We start from the raw sequence: 12,786 nt of genomic DNA on the forward strand, positions 1-12,786 counted from the left end.
ATAAATTTAATTATTTCTTCTATTTTAACCGCTTATAATCCATTTTTATCGTTTTCTAACAAAAATAAATTATAAAAAGTTTCAAGGTTATCAATTTTTTTTTGACAGAAATCGGCATCCATAATTTAAAAAGTGATGCACATGTAGTTTGGGTGCAGCGCTGCATGCAGCGATGCGTGCAAATGTTGCGCACGTCTGTTTTAGCCATTACATTGATCTACATGCAGAAAAGTAAAGACTGATAGATATATACCTGAAATCCGTGAGAGGCATGATGTTGGATTAACATACGTCTGCATTTCCAGATTTAAGATTGACAGATGTTGGTTGAGAGAGTAGATGAAAATGCAGAGATGTTCATATATGCAGATTATGGGAAGATTATGGCGAAGACGAAAATGTTCGTCTTCATCAATACCTCTCCTTCATACGTACGGATTTCAGCTTTTATATCTATCCCTCTTCCCCCCTTTACTTTTCACCTTGCAGACTTTATGTAAATCCAGCATGATGCTGACGAACATGTTCGTCTTCTCCATAGTCTTCCTATAATTTATGAAGATCTCTGCATTTTCATCTACTCTCTCTATCCAACATATGTATGTGGTTCCTAATTACTGTGTCAATGCAGATTTGGAAATGCAGACGTATGTAGTAAATCCACCATAAATCAACGCCTCGCAGTCTTGTCTTCTATCTGTTATACACTAGGTGTGTTTTTTATTACCACCGGGCTTAACTGGACAAATAAAACGCAGTCTGGGCTAAGCATTTTATATGTTAAATACAACAACACCTTAGCCCCGTGGGCTTACTTGTTTAGCCCGGAGATTTCTCTGGGCTTAACTTTTTGAACAGTTTTAAATCTGTGCTACCAAACTATTTTTTTCAAAAATTGTTTAGAATTTGTTTAATAACGTGAAAACTCCCTTTTGGAATGACAAAATGTATTTAACTAGTTTTAGTAGCATACATTTTTGTGTCTCTTTGGAAAACATACAAGAAAAACCTGAAAGCGAAAAAATGACAACTCTAAATTTTTGTTGTGTCTGCTATTTTCGGAACATTCAATATACAGTGCTGCCAAGATTTCAGGTTAAGCCCCGAGGCTTTTTTTTTGTCTAGTTAAGACCGGTGGCAATAAAAAACACACCTACTGTTTTTTGTTTTAAGTTCTTTTTTAATTCAACATTACATTAGTTATAATCTTAATTATTTATACATACAAACATTTCAATAAAATTTTAATTCATATTTAAAACTCTTCTTTAAAATATCTAACATACATAGTTACTTAAATTTCAAACGACTTTGAAAAGTTATATACTTTAAGCTGTTGTTATCTCTTCCTTGTTATCTTTGCTTGGGGAACTTGTTGTCATAGAAGAATTCGTAGGCTTTGTAGGTGCTCCTTTTTGCCAAAAAAAAAAATATTTAATTATCAAATTGAATAAAGAAAAAATGTTTTAAAAAGTCTTACCAAGTCCTTTGATGACTGCATTTATAATAGTGGCTAATGGCAGTTCGAAACATGTATACAAGAAAAATGCAAAGAAAAAAGATATAAACACACTTGCAGCTATGTACATCGTCTAAAATAATAAACACATTAATACAACATTAAACAATAACTAATGTAAAGTTTCTTACCAATACTAAATTATTTATAAATATAGGTTGACGAATACAACCAACAATACAACGAATGATTACAGTATGAATCAAGAAGACTTGGAATGACAGTCGTCCCAAAGGAGCAAACACTCTCAACGAGCAAAACTTATAAACAGTTGCTAAAAAAAGAAAACAAAAATGTTTTCAATTGCACACCCTAAAAACAATTTTTCTTCTATAAAGCTTTATAGAAGCAACGGTAGCATCTATAAAGCTTTATAGAAGCAAAATTGTTAGTTGGGCAGTGCATATTCAACAAACAAAAAATAAAAAAAAACAACATACATCCAATTTTGAATGCCATCATTAGAAACAGAGAACAACACCATATTGCCCAAATGTTTCGGAATAATCCAGCATAGATAGCGATCCAAACGGAGGGTTTCATAAATTTGTATTTATAAAAAATATGCCCAGACAGCAACATCAGAAATGGAAGAGGAATTGTTAAAAAGATTATCTTGTTGATTGTTGACTTTTTTCCTTTCATATCCAATCCTTCGTTTTTGTATTTTAAATAAATTAGGGCAGTAATTGTTCCAAAAACAAATCCTCCAAAATTCATATAAAAAGGAGCATAACCTTTGTAAATGGTTTCACCCTTTGTCCAAAACAAATAACGGTATGAACTGCAAGGATAATTTTTACAAAAAATAATTTTATTCAACAAATACATATATATTTTATATTAACATTTATATATTAGTAAAATTTAAACTTACTCTGGAGTTTCCTGATGTGCTGCATCAAGCTCAAGATAATACGTTACTAATCCTGTACAAAGAAATGAGATTATAACGGCTAGTCCTAATACATAGTTTCTGGTTTTGGGGAACCTAAGAATGAGTATATTAAGAATTAAGTTAACAAAATGAGTTCAAAATATGCTGATTGTTTAAAAAGTTTTTTTTTTACAACACTCCAGCTTATTCTTTTCTGGCATATGATTGACTATTTTCAAATTGGTGTGATAACAAAGGTTAATTCAAAAAGTAAAGTACAATATAAAGTCAAGCTAAACGGATTCAGAGGACCTTCATTCAATTAGGGCTCTCAAGTTTTCACCCCCAAATGTTATTTTTTTTTAAGCCTGCCAGGTTCGAGTGCCCTAGGTAAGCCCATCCTAAAAATGTAAAATTTTTGGTTTTGCACTGTGGTTCGTTTGCCCAATGTTAGCCCAGGATATCCCAACTTTTATTGGTGACAATATCTTTTTTAAGAATTGTGAATGCAATATTCAAATTCTTCGGAAAATTCTACGTCAATTTCATCTATGTATACAGGGTGTCAAAAAAGTTAACGTCGAAACGAAAACGGTAGATAGGGTAGGTGGTGACAGTTATTAGATAAATAATAAAAAAAATCGTAGCCATATATTTTGGGAGTTATGGGCATTTGAAAAAAAGTCCAAAAAATGGTCACCCTGTGACGGTTTTTCATATGCCGTGACTACAAATCTTAAGTTTTCTCATGTTTTTCTTTTGTTACGGAACCTTGAATAACCCTGCTATCAAATGCATTCAAAAATTTTAACTCAGCTGCATCAGTTTTAAAGAAAATATTACTTTTTTACCCAACTTAGTACTAAACAATTTTACATGACTCTAATTCAATGAGCCGTAGTGTAAAAAAAATGCACTACGATGTTTCGGCAAGTTGCCTTAAAAGTTGGTGTGTTCAATTCTCTTTTCAAAATGGTATAACATTGTTGGGAATATTTCATTAATAACAGAGATAAAATTTTTTTTCTTAAGAAATCCGACTTTTTTTTAGGTAATTTTTCCATATTATTTAAGTTTTTGTATTCTGAAAGGTTCTGAAACTTGAATAATATGGAAAAATTACCTCATAAAAAAGTCGGATTTCTTAAGAAAAAAAAATGTATCTCGGTTATTTATGAAATATTCCCAACAATGTTATACCATTTTGAAAAGAGAATTGAACACACCAACTTTTAAGGCAACTTGCCGAAACATCGTAGTGCATTTTTTCTTACACTACGGCTCATTGAATTAGAGTCATGTAAAATTGTTTAGTACTAAGTTGGGTAAAAAAGTAATATTTTCTTTAAAACTGATGCAGCTGAGTTAAAATTTTTGAATGCATTTGATAGCAGGGTTATTCAAGGTTCCGTAACAAAAGAAAAACATGAGAAAAATTAAGATTTGTAGTCACGGCACATGAAAAACCGTCACAGGGTGACCATTTTTTCGACTTTTTTTCAAATGCCCATAACTCCCAAAATATATGGCTGCGATTTTTTTTTATTATTTTTCTAATAACTGTCACCACCTACCCTATCTACCGTTTTTGTTTCGACGTTAACTTTTGGGACACCCTGTATATTCCCTATAAAATATTTAAACCGAAAAAAGTACAAACCAAATTCGCCTACAGAGGGTTAATTTCCAGCAAAGGGAAAACAAAGTCCTTTACTACCTCAAAGTTATGGTAATCCATTGACGTTCCGTCAAAAACAGTTCTTTACTATGAACAATAATATACGACAGGTTTGTTTGTACGTTACACCAGATTTGTCTGTGCGTAATTGAATGTATCATTCCATAACCCAACAGAAAAGTCCGCCTGGAACTATGTGTATTCAAACTTAATTTCCAAATATACAGGGTGTCCCAAAAGTAATGGATCAAACGAAATATGCTGATAGGCCTACTTAAGGGCTCTCAGAATTTGGTAACTTGTTCATCCCAAATCCTTACGATTTTCGATTCAAAATTTCGAAAAATCCCTACTTTCCAACAGTATTTTGCTTCTTTCGCCAACTTCAATAGTGGGCAAAAGAAGCAAAGAAACAAAGCAAGAAAGCAAAGAAGAAAATTCTTTTATAAAAATATTTGCCAAATAATTAGGAACAATTTATTAATCAAAATATTTTTTATTCCATACGCCATTTCGCTGCAAATTTACTAACAGTTTCAAGTTTTATAAAAAACCAATTTCTAACTTTTATTTGAGAGCAACACTGCAAAAAAAATTTGTACGGTGTGTGGATGGTTTATTATTTTAGAAAGTTGCCCTGTTATTTATAAGAGGGCAACTTTTTAAAATAATAAACCATCCATACACCGTACAAATTTTTTTGCAAAAAGAAGCAAAATACTGTTGCAAAGTAGGAATTTTTCGAAATTTCACAAGAATTGCATTAAATCGAAAACCGTAAGGATTTGGGATGAACAAGTTACCAAGTTCTGAGAGCCCTTAAGTCGGCCTATCAGCATATTTCGTTTGATCCATTACTTTTGGGACACCCTGTATACGTATGGTTTTCAGGCCGAAAATTGTCTCTGTTATTTATTTACACAACATTAATGTTTACGTAGGTACCTAATTTATTTAGTGCGATCTAAGATACTTACACCTTTTAGGCTTGACCAAAACACACTAAAATACTAAATTATTTTAATTATCATTTACCTTGCAATGAATATAAGAAGAGCAGCAAACAAAACATAAAGTTGAAAATCGGTTGCAAGGTACCAGGTTTGTTGGAGACACTTTAATGAAATTATTGTTATTTTTTTTTCTTTGCAATTTTCCTCAAACAAATTTTAACTTACACTCTTCCTCAAAGTAAAATTATTGATGAAAAGCAAATTTCTCCACCATGTTTCCTGACAAAGGACATTTTCAGCACCAACACTGTGTTTCCAAAATGGTCCTTCTTGGAAACGTGGAAGCACTGACCCGTTCAAAAGTATCATAAAACCTAATGAAGGAGCTAATCTGTAAAATATGTTATTATAAAAATTAAAACCATTTTTATTAAATTTTATTAAAAAATTTACCTCAAATATCGATACAAAATCATTTGTCCCCACTCTGCTATACCAGGTTTTTTCGACGCTAATGTTTTTTGAAAATGAACACACAACAAAAAACTACTCATGGCTAAAAATACTTGTATAATTACGGTTCCATTTATAAATATTTGTGATTCAATTTTGTAGAACATTTGTTCGATGAATTGAGTATTCTGCAAAGGAACACCCTTTATTGAAAGCAGAACATGTCCAAAGACTACCATAAGAGTAGCAAAAAATCTATAAGTTTCAAGAAATCTTAGATCACGAGAAAGTTCACTTTTCGATGGCACCACTAGACGGTAGTAATTACGACATATTGAAAATGAGGTTAATAAAGTGTCCTCTAAAAAGATTAAAAATTAATATTACAATGTAGAAAAAGAGTAAGTATTTCATTAGTTACGCTATTAACTTACGTAAACTGTATAAACTTTTTTGGTAAAACTCATTGCCTTGAAAATTAACTTGTTTATTTTTTAGCTGTCGATCATAGTTCGATGAGACAACAACTAAAAATAAAAGCGTTCCAAGAAGTACCAAAAAAACTATTTCCAAATAACCTGTAATATTAAAAATATATGAAATAGTGTACGTTTTTAAAAGTTAAGTTAAACTTACTATAATTTGGAGGTAATTCGTTTGTGACACAATACTCAAGAAAAGAACGTGTTTGTAAGTTGTACTTCTTTTCAAAGTTATAATTAATGCAAGTGTTTATGATTTTTTCATTTTGAAATCTTGCTTCTGAGTCTTCTTTATTTATTTCAGAAAAGTATTCAATCAACTGTTAAAAAATAATCTAGCTTTAGAAAATTAAAACAAAACGAAAAGAAATAAAGGTTTTACTTCGGTATTTTTAATATTTCCGGTGTAAAGATTTTCTTTCGAAGATGAGTTCAAGTTGTTAATCGCTTGTTGACAAGAATCCAAACAGACTCCAAAGTAAAGATAATTGTGTTGGAAATGAAGTTTAGTTTCCGAAGAAAAGGTCTATATACAAAATAAAAATAATAATTATTATTAAAATTCTGATGAAAGCACATCTTAAAAAACAAAAATGATGCGCGTGTTAACCCAAATAGCATTTATTTTATTTATTTATTTTTTTTTCACAGTTTTTAGTGAAAGTAAAACCTCTCTTTCAGTAATGGCTATAGGGTTATACTGTGATAAAGTTCGATGATTGCAATCAATGGAAAGAAATCGTAATTTTCCTATTAAGTTTAAAAATACCTCTCGAAAAGTTCTTAATCAGGTGGACCAAGATCTTTGAATACCAGTGGCAAAATTGCCAAAAAGCCATCAGATATATTGCCTTAAATGTGCTGGATTGAAGAAGATCACCACCACAAAACCCTGGGTTAAAAAAAAAAATATAAAGGAGTAAGGGACAATCTTCCATCGTTTAAGCGATAAATGCAATTTTCTCATAATCTGACTTCAAACACAAAAAAAGTATTTTGAAAACAACGGCAACACCTACAATATGAAAAAAAAAAAAAAAAAATTAAAAATTACTTCAATTTCAATGGGTTTTTCTGATAAAAACTGAATTTTTGCATTCAAATAATTGATTTTATCAAAGATTTTTGGCAAATAAGAACTTTAAACTTTTGATATTTAACTTTTAACAATAAGGGCTATTGAATGAATAAAAAATAACTTTATATTTAAATGTTTTTTCAAAACTTCTATAAAAAAAGTTCTTCGAAAATGAAATACTTTTTAATTTTTTTCATTAACCGTAATACATATTGACATTTCCTTTTATAATTTCAAATCATAATAAATGTGGCCAGAAAAATTTGGAAATAAATGCATTTTATATTACGAAAAAGTTTGAAAAACGACATGTTAAAATTTTGTCAATCATTTTTTTTTTTTAAATCTGAGTTTAATTACCATTCTTTCAAAAGCCATTCATTCAGTTTACTTAATTTTAATTTTACAAATGTGACTAAGCTTTTAGCTTTTTAAAAATGTATTTTAAATATTGTAGGTGTTGCCGTTGTGTTCAAATATTTTTTTTTGTGTTTGAAGTCAATTAATTAGAAAATTGCATCTATCGCCTGAACGATGGAAGATTGTCCCTCACTCCCATGTATTTTTTTTTCCTTTTTGTTCACAAAAATCTTCAATTAAATTTTAAAACTCAAAGCGGCAACACCGGCAATTTTTAATCTATAGACTTTAAAGTATTTTTAATTACCGACGTTTGAAAAAAAAATATTATTAAAATCTAAGCTGTTCGGCCGGGTTCCCTAATTTTGCACATTTTTGAGCTTTTGTTACTTCACTAAGAGGGTTAAACTAAAAGAATAAAAATATTAATTTTAATAACACTGGCACACAAAAAAAAAGTGTCATGTACCAAGAACCAGACCTATATTTTTATATGTTTTTGGACCCGCTGAATCGGAATTTCGAGTCCGTTTTGTCCGGTGTTCGGACAACTTTTGAGAAAATGTAAAAAAAAAACTCCAAAAAAGTCATAAAAATTCTAACAAAATGCAGTCACAGCTCAAAACTGGAGGGTGACCGAGCCAAATGGACTTGAAATTCGGATTCAGCGTGCCCAAAAACATATATTATGTAGAAAGATAGGTCTGGTTCCTAGTACATGACACTTTTTTTTTGTGTGCCGGTGTAATTTTTACCCACGTGTTTTTTCTTTCTATTTTAATCTTTTATTAGAGTTTTAAATAGTTACTTTGGCTTGCTGCATAGTGCTTTGATTTTTAAGTGCGTATTAGGGTGTGTCACTTTTGTATGGTTGCAAAAAATTACTATAATTTTTAAATGTAATAGTGCTAATAACAAAACAAACAAAAATTATAGTTTGTTCGGGACCTAGTATTTGTAGCACTTATTGGAAGAAAAACTGCAAACTTTGTGTTTTTTTTTTCATTTAACCCAAAATATGGATTTAAGCCTAGTGCGCAGCTTAAGCGAAACGAAATTTTCCATATAAAAATTCGATAACGTAATCTAGAACGAAAAATTTCGTTTTGCTTTTCGTTTTTCAGTACGCAGCTCTAGGGAAAAATTGTAAAGTTTTCACTCATTTGTCACTTACTCTTTATTATCTTGTGCAGTTTTCTTGATTCCAAGAGCAGTGTTGACGGTTTTTTCACTTTTAATTCATTTATTTCTTCTGTTAAAAATTATTAATTAGGTTTCAAGTCAAAGATAATTTTATGACAAAACCTAAAAGTATTAAGTTTTTAAAATCGAAAAATAAACTATAGACGCTATTAAATAAAATTATTTATTATAATAAGTATTGTTTGGAGTTTCATCTCAATCATCTGACATATTAATGATGAAAATGATCAAGTTTTTTCTTTGGTATTAATTTTGTAGCTCAAATTAATATCAACGAAAAAACTTGAATTAATATCAAAAAAAAAAAAAAATACGGCATAAATAAAAATTAAATAAATAATTATGATTGCATAAGTTGATTAAAAATGCAATAGCTTTGCCCCGGCATGCATGCAGTCCCCGATTGCCATAATTTTTTTTTCTAAAATAATTGGACTTTAATGAGACGTACCAGGCATTATTATGTATTCAAGTTCAAGGAACATTGAGGTTATTTGTTTAATGAGACCATGGCCGTGATCATAAATGTATGACTTTTATATTATTATGCAAACGACACGCTTACATCTGGGGTGGAACTATAATTCAGCATTTTGAGTTTAAACAATAGGTCAGTAGTTATCTGAAGATGTCCGAAAAGCACGTAATAAATATTACAAAAAAATGAGGATGTCACATTCTAGAAAATGTTCAAGAATTTCTTATGTCAAGAACGCAAATAAAATCAGCCTACATTATAAAACTAATTTTCTCCATTACCTGCTCCTTATGAACCAACCAGTGGCACTTAGATATTTATTTCAAAAAAATCAAAAAAATAGAATCAATATTTGATCATTTACATAGAAGACGAAAAACGAAAGAGTTGATGTGCAAACCTCGAAAAAAATATTTGTTTCATTTCTATTGCTATGCAATGGGAAATTTGAAATACATTAATTGTTGGATTAAAGACTTTAACTGTATAATACAAAAATATTTTTTTTTACATTATTAGTCTTGAATCAAACATTATTGGTCTAAGGGAATTTAACTATCGTATGCAAACAATTTTTGTTGGTGTTTAAAAAGTTTAAATTTTGCAAGAATGCCATTAGTGATATATTGTATTGGCTTTTGGTCTATAGTAGTGATGGGAACTATCGAATAAAAACTATCAAACTATCGATAGTTGCAAGATATTCATTCATTCGATAGTTTTAAATCATTCATTTAGTTACTATTTTCATTCGAATAGTTTTTTCATTCGATAGTTTAGTTACTATTTTCATTCGAATAGGTTTTTCATTCGAAATTTTAGTTTCTATTTTCATTCAAATAGTTTTTTTTATACGATAGTTTTGTCAATAAAATAATCCAGTCAAATAAGGGTTTAACCTCGGAATGAATGTTAGTAGAAATTTTTTTTGCTCAATATCTTCCTTTTGCCATTCTATAACATATCTCAAAAGTCTAGAAAAATCTCATGTCCGCTTGTCGCGATTTCAAGGTCAAGTCGCGAAATGGAGATTTTCAAAATTAGCAAAAATAGGCTATGGTATTATATACACATATGATACATGATTTCAAGGTATTTTTTAATGCTTATTCCAAAAAATCTAAAATCAAGACAATCTGACGTCTCTGGAAAAAGTTATACCTGTTTTTCATCTGTCAACTCATATTATTATAACAGTTGCAAACTTACTGCCGAAAAACCCTTAAAAGTTATGGTAGATGAACCAAATTTTGCATGAAGATTTTAGAATTCATCATTATTAAAAATCAAAACAATCTATTACAAATAATATATATAACTACGAAATAATGGTATTTTTTGATGGAGGGGCAAATTTTAGGATATGCACTAAAGAAGATTCTTGTTCATCTTAGGAATAAGTGCTAGTAGGCTAATTTTTTCATTTTAATCTTTGTTTGGATATTCTTTAACTACCCTCAAAAATCTAAAAAAATCTCATGTCCGCAAGTCCTGATTTTCTTGGTTTGAAAAAAGGGTGCAGATTTTAAAAAATTAATAAGAAAAGTTTAAATTTTTATATGTATACCAACATAGGCGACATGATTTAAAGGTATTTTTTAACACTTATTCCAACAAAACACACAAACAAGTCAACCTGACCATCCCTGAAAAGTAATGCACCTTATTCATGTTGATCTGACACAAATATCTAAAGTGTAGTTTTTCAATTTTTTAAAATCTGCACCTTATTTTCAAACCAAGAAAATTAGGACTTGCGGACATGAGATTTTTTTTAGATTTTTGAGGGTAGTTAAAGAATATCCAAACAAAGATTAAAATGAAAAAATTAGCCTATTAACACTTATTCCTAAGATGAACAAGAATCTTCTTTAGTGGATATCCTAAAATTTGCCCCTCCATCAAAAAATACCATTATTTCGTAGGTATATATATTTTTTGTAATGGATTGTTTTGATTTTTAATAATGATGGATTCTAAAATCTTCATGCAAAATTTGGTTCATCTACCATAACTTTTAAGGGTTTTTCGGCAGTAAGTTTGCAACTGTTATAATAATATGAGTTGACAGATGAAAAACAGGTATAACTTTTTCCAGAGACGTCAGATTGTCTTGATTTTAGATTTTTTGGAATTAGCATTAAAAAATACCTTGAAATCATGTATCATATGTGTATATAATACCATAGCCTATTTTTGCTAATTTTGAAAATCTCCATTTCGCGACTTGACCTTGAAATCGCGACAAGCGGACATGAGATTTTTCTAGACTTTTGAGATATGTTATAGAATGGCAAAAGGAAGATATTGAGCAAAAAAAATTTCTACTAACATTCATTCCGAGATTTACCCCTTTTTTCTCCTTATTTGACTGTATTAAAATAGTTTTTTTTATTTGATAGTATTTTCTTTTGAACATTATTCTTATTCGATAGTTTTTTCATTCAAATAGTTTTCTTAAAGTAGTTTTTTCATTCAAATTGTTTTTTTAAACGATAGTTTTTTTTTTTTGAATAGTTTTCTTAAACTATAGTTTTTTCATTCAAATTTTTTTCTTTAACGATAGTTTTTTGATTCAAATAGTTTTCTTAAACGATAGTTTTTTTCATTTGAATAGTTTTCTTAAACTATAGTTTTTTTTTCACTTGAATAGTTTTCTTAATCGATATATTTTTCATTCAAATTGTTTTCTTTAACGATAGTTTTTTCTTTTGAATAGTTTTTTAATACGATAGTTTTTTTCATTCAAATAGTTTTCTTTAACGATAGTTTTTTCTTTTGAATAGTTTTCCTAAACGATAGTTATTTCATTTAAATAGTTTTCTAAAACGATAGTTTTTTCATTTGAATAGTTTTTTTATACGATAGTTTTTATTCTATAGTTTGTTCGATAGTTTTTATTCGAATGAATAAATGAATGAATGAATGAACTATTCGATAATTCAAATCATTCAGTTACTAAGTATCGATAGTTCAAATCATTCGATAGTTCCCATCACTAGTCTATAGCATTGCATAAATCTTTAATCATAAAATAAATTCGTAACATATTTATTTAAACTTACTTCAATTTGTTGCCATAATTCTGAAGTATCATTTGGCACTATCTCCCCAATAGCTAAACAGTAAGTTGCTTTATTTTCAGTTTCCAAACAGGCATCATAATCATCTAGGATGTAAAGAGGTGGCATTTTCCTGTATGCAGTCACTATAAAATTATAAAATTTATTTATTACTTCCACAATTTAACTATTTTTTTGAATAAAAAAGGATTCGATCACTTACTATTAAACTGGCATTCAATAACCAGAGGGTATATTATAAACAAAACTAAAATAATTAATAACTTCATTATGCAAATCAATATTGAAAAACAATTCAAAATATAAACGAAAATTCTCAACAAATAATTATATTCTTTCAATGTGCAACATTTCTCATTTTTTACAACAAAAATATAATTTTTAATATAATAAGGAATGTAAAGAGATGAGCTCTATATCACTTGATCACGTTTGAGACAATTTTAGAAACTGCCACTAAAATAAACCAAAAACTAAAAAATTTTGCTACCAAATAAAAAATATTTACCTTGAGCGCCCTTGAAAATGTGTAATGGTTATTTTATGTCAGTGTACATTAAATGATTATATGTTTACTTTTCATGAATGAGTCAAATAAAATGTTTAACCTGAGCAGAGGTTA

The 12,786-nt window shown here is 29.2% G+C and overlaps 1 protein-coding gene across 1 annotated transcript; it reads right to left on the bottom strand.

Moving 5' to 3' along the window:
• Positions 1-1,267: 1,267 nt before the first annotated feature.
• Positions 1,268-12,408, bottom strand: LOC129910618 (nose resistant to fluoxetine protein 6-like). Its single transcript, XM_055988055.1, has 13 exons — positions 12,367-12,408; positions 12,147-12,289; positions 6,345-6,488; positions 6,117-6,282; positions 5,915-6,058; positions 5,481-5,850; positions 5,253-5,418; positions 5,110-5,189; positions 2,397-2,510; positions 1,960-2,303; positions 1,651-1,793; positions 1,481-1,592; positions 1,268-1,411 (listed from the first exon to the last, which is right to left on the bottom strand). Coding segments are annotated over exons 1-13 (2,010 nt in total). The 5' UTR covers positions 12,368-12,408; the 3' UTR covers positions 1,268-1,328.
• Between the last annotated feature and the right edge of the window lie 378 nt (positions 12,409-12,786).

The sequence above is a fragment of the Episyrphus balteatus genome, chromosome 1, assembly GCF_945859705.1.
Source record: "Episyrphus balteatus chromosome 1, idEpiBalt1.1, whole genome shotgun sequence".
Lineage (NCBI taxonomy): Eukaryota > Metazoa > Arthropoda > Insecta > Diptera > Syrphidae > Episyrphus > Episyrphus balteatus.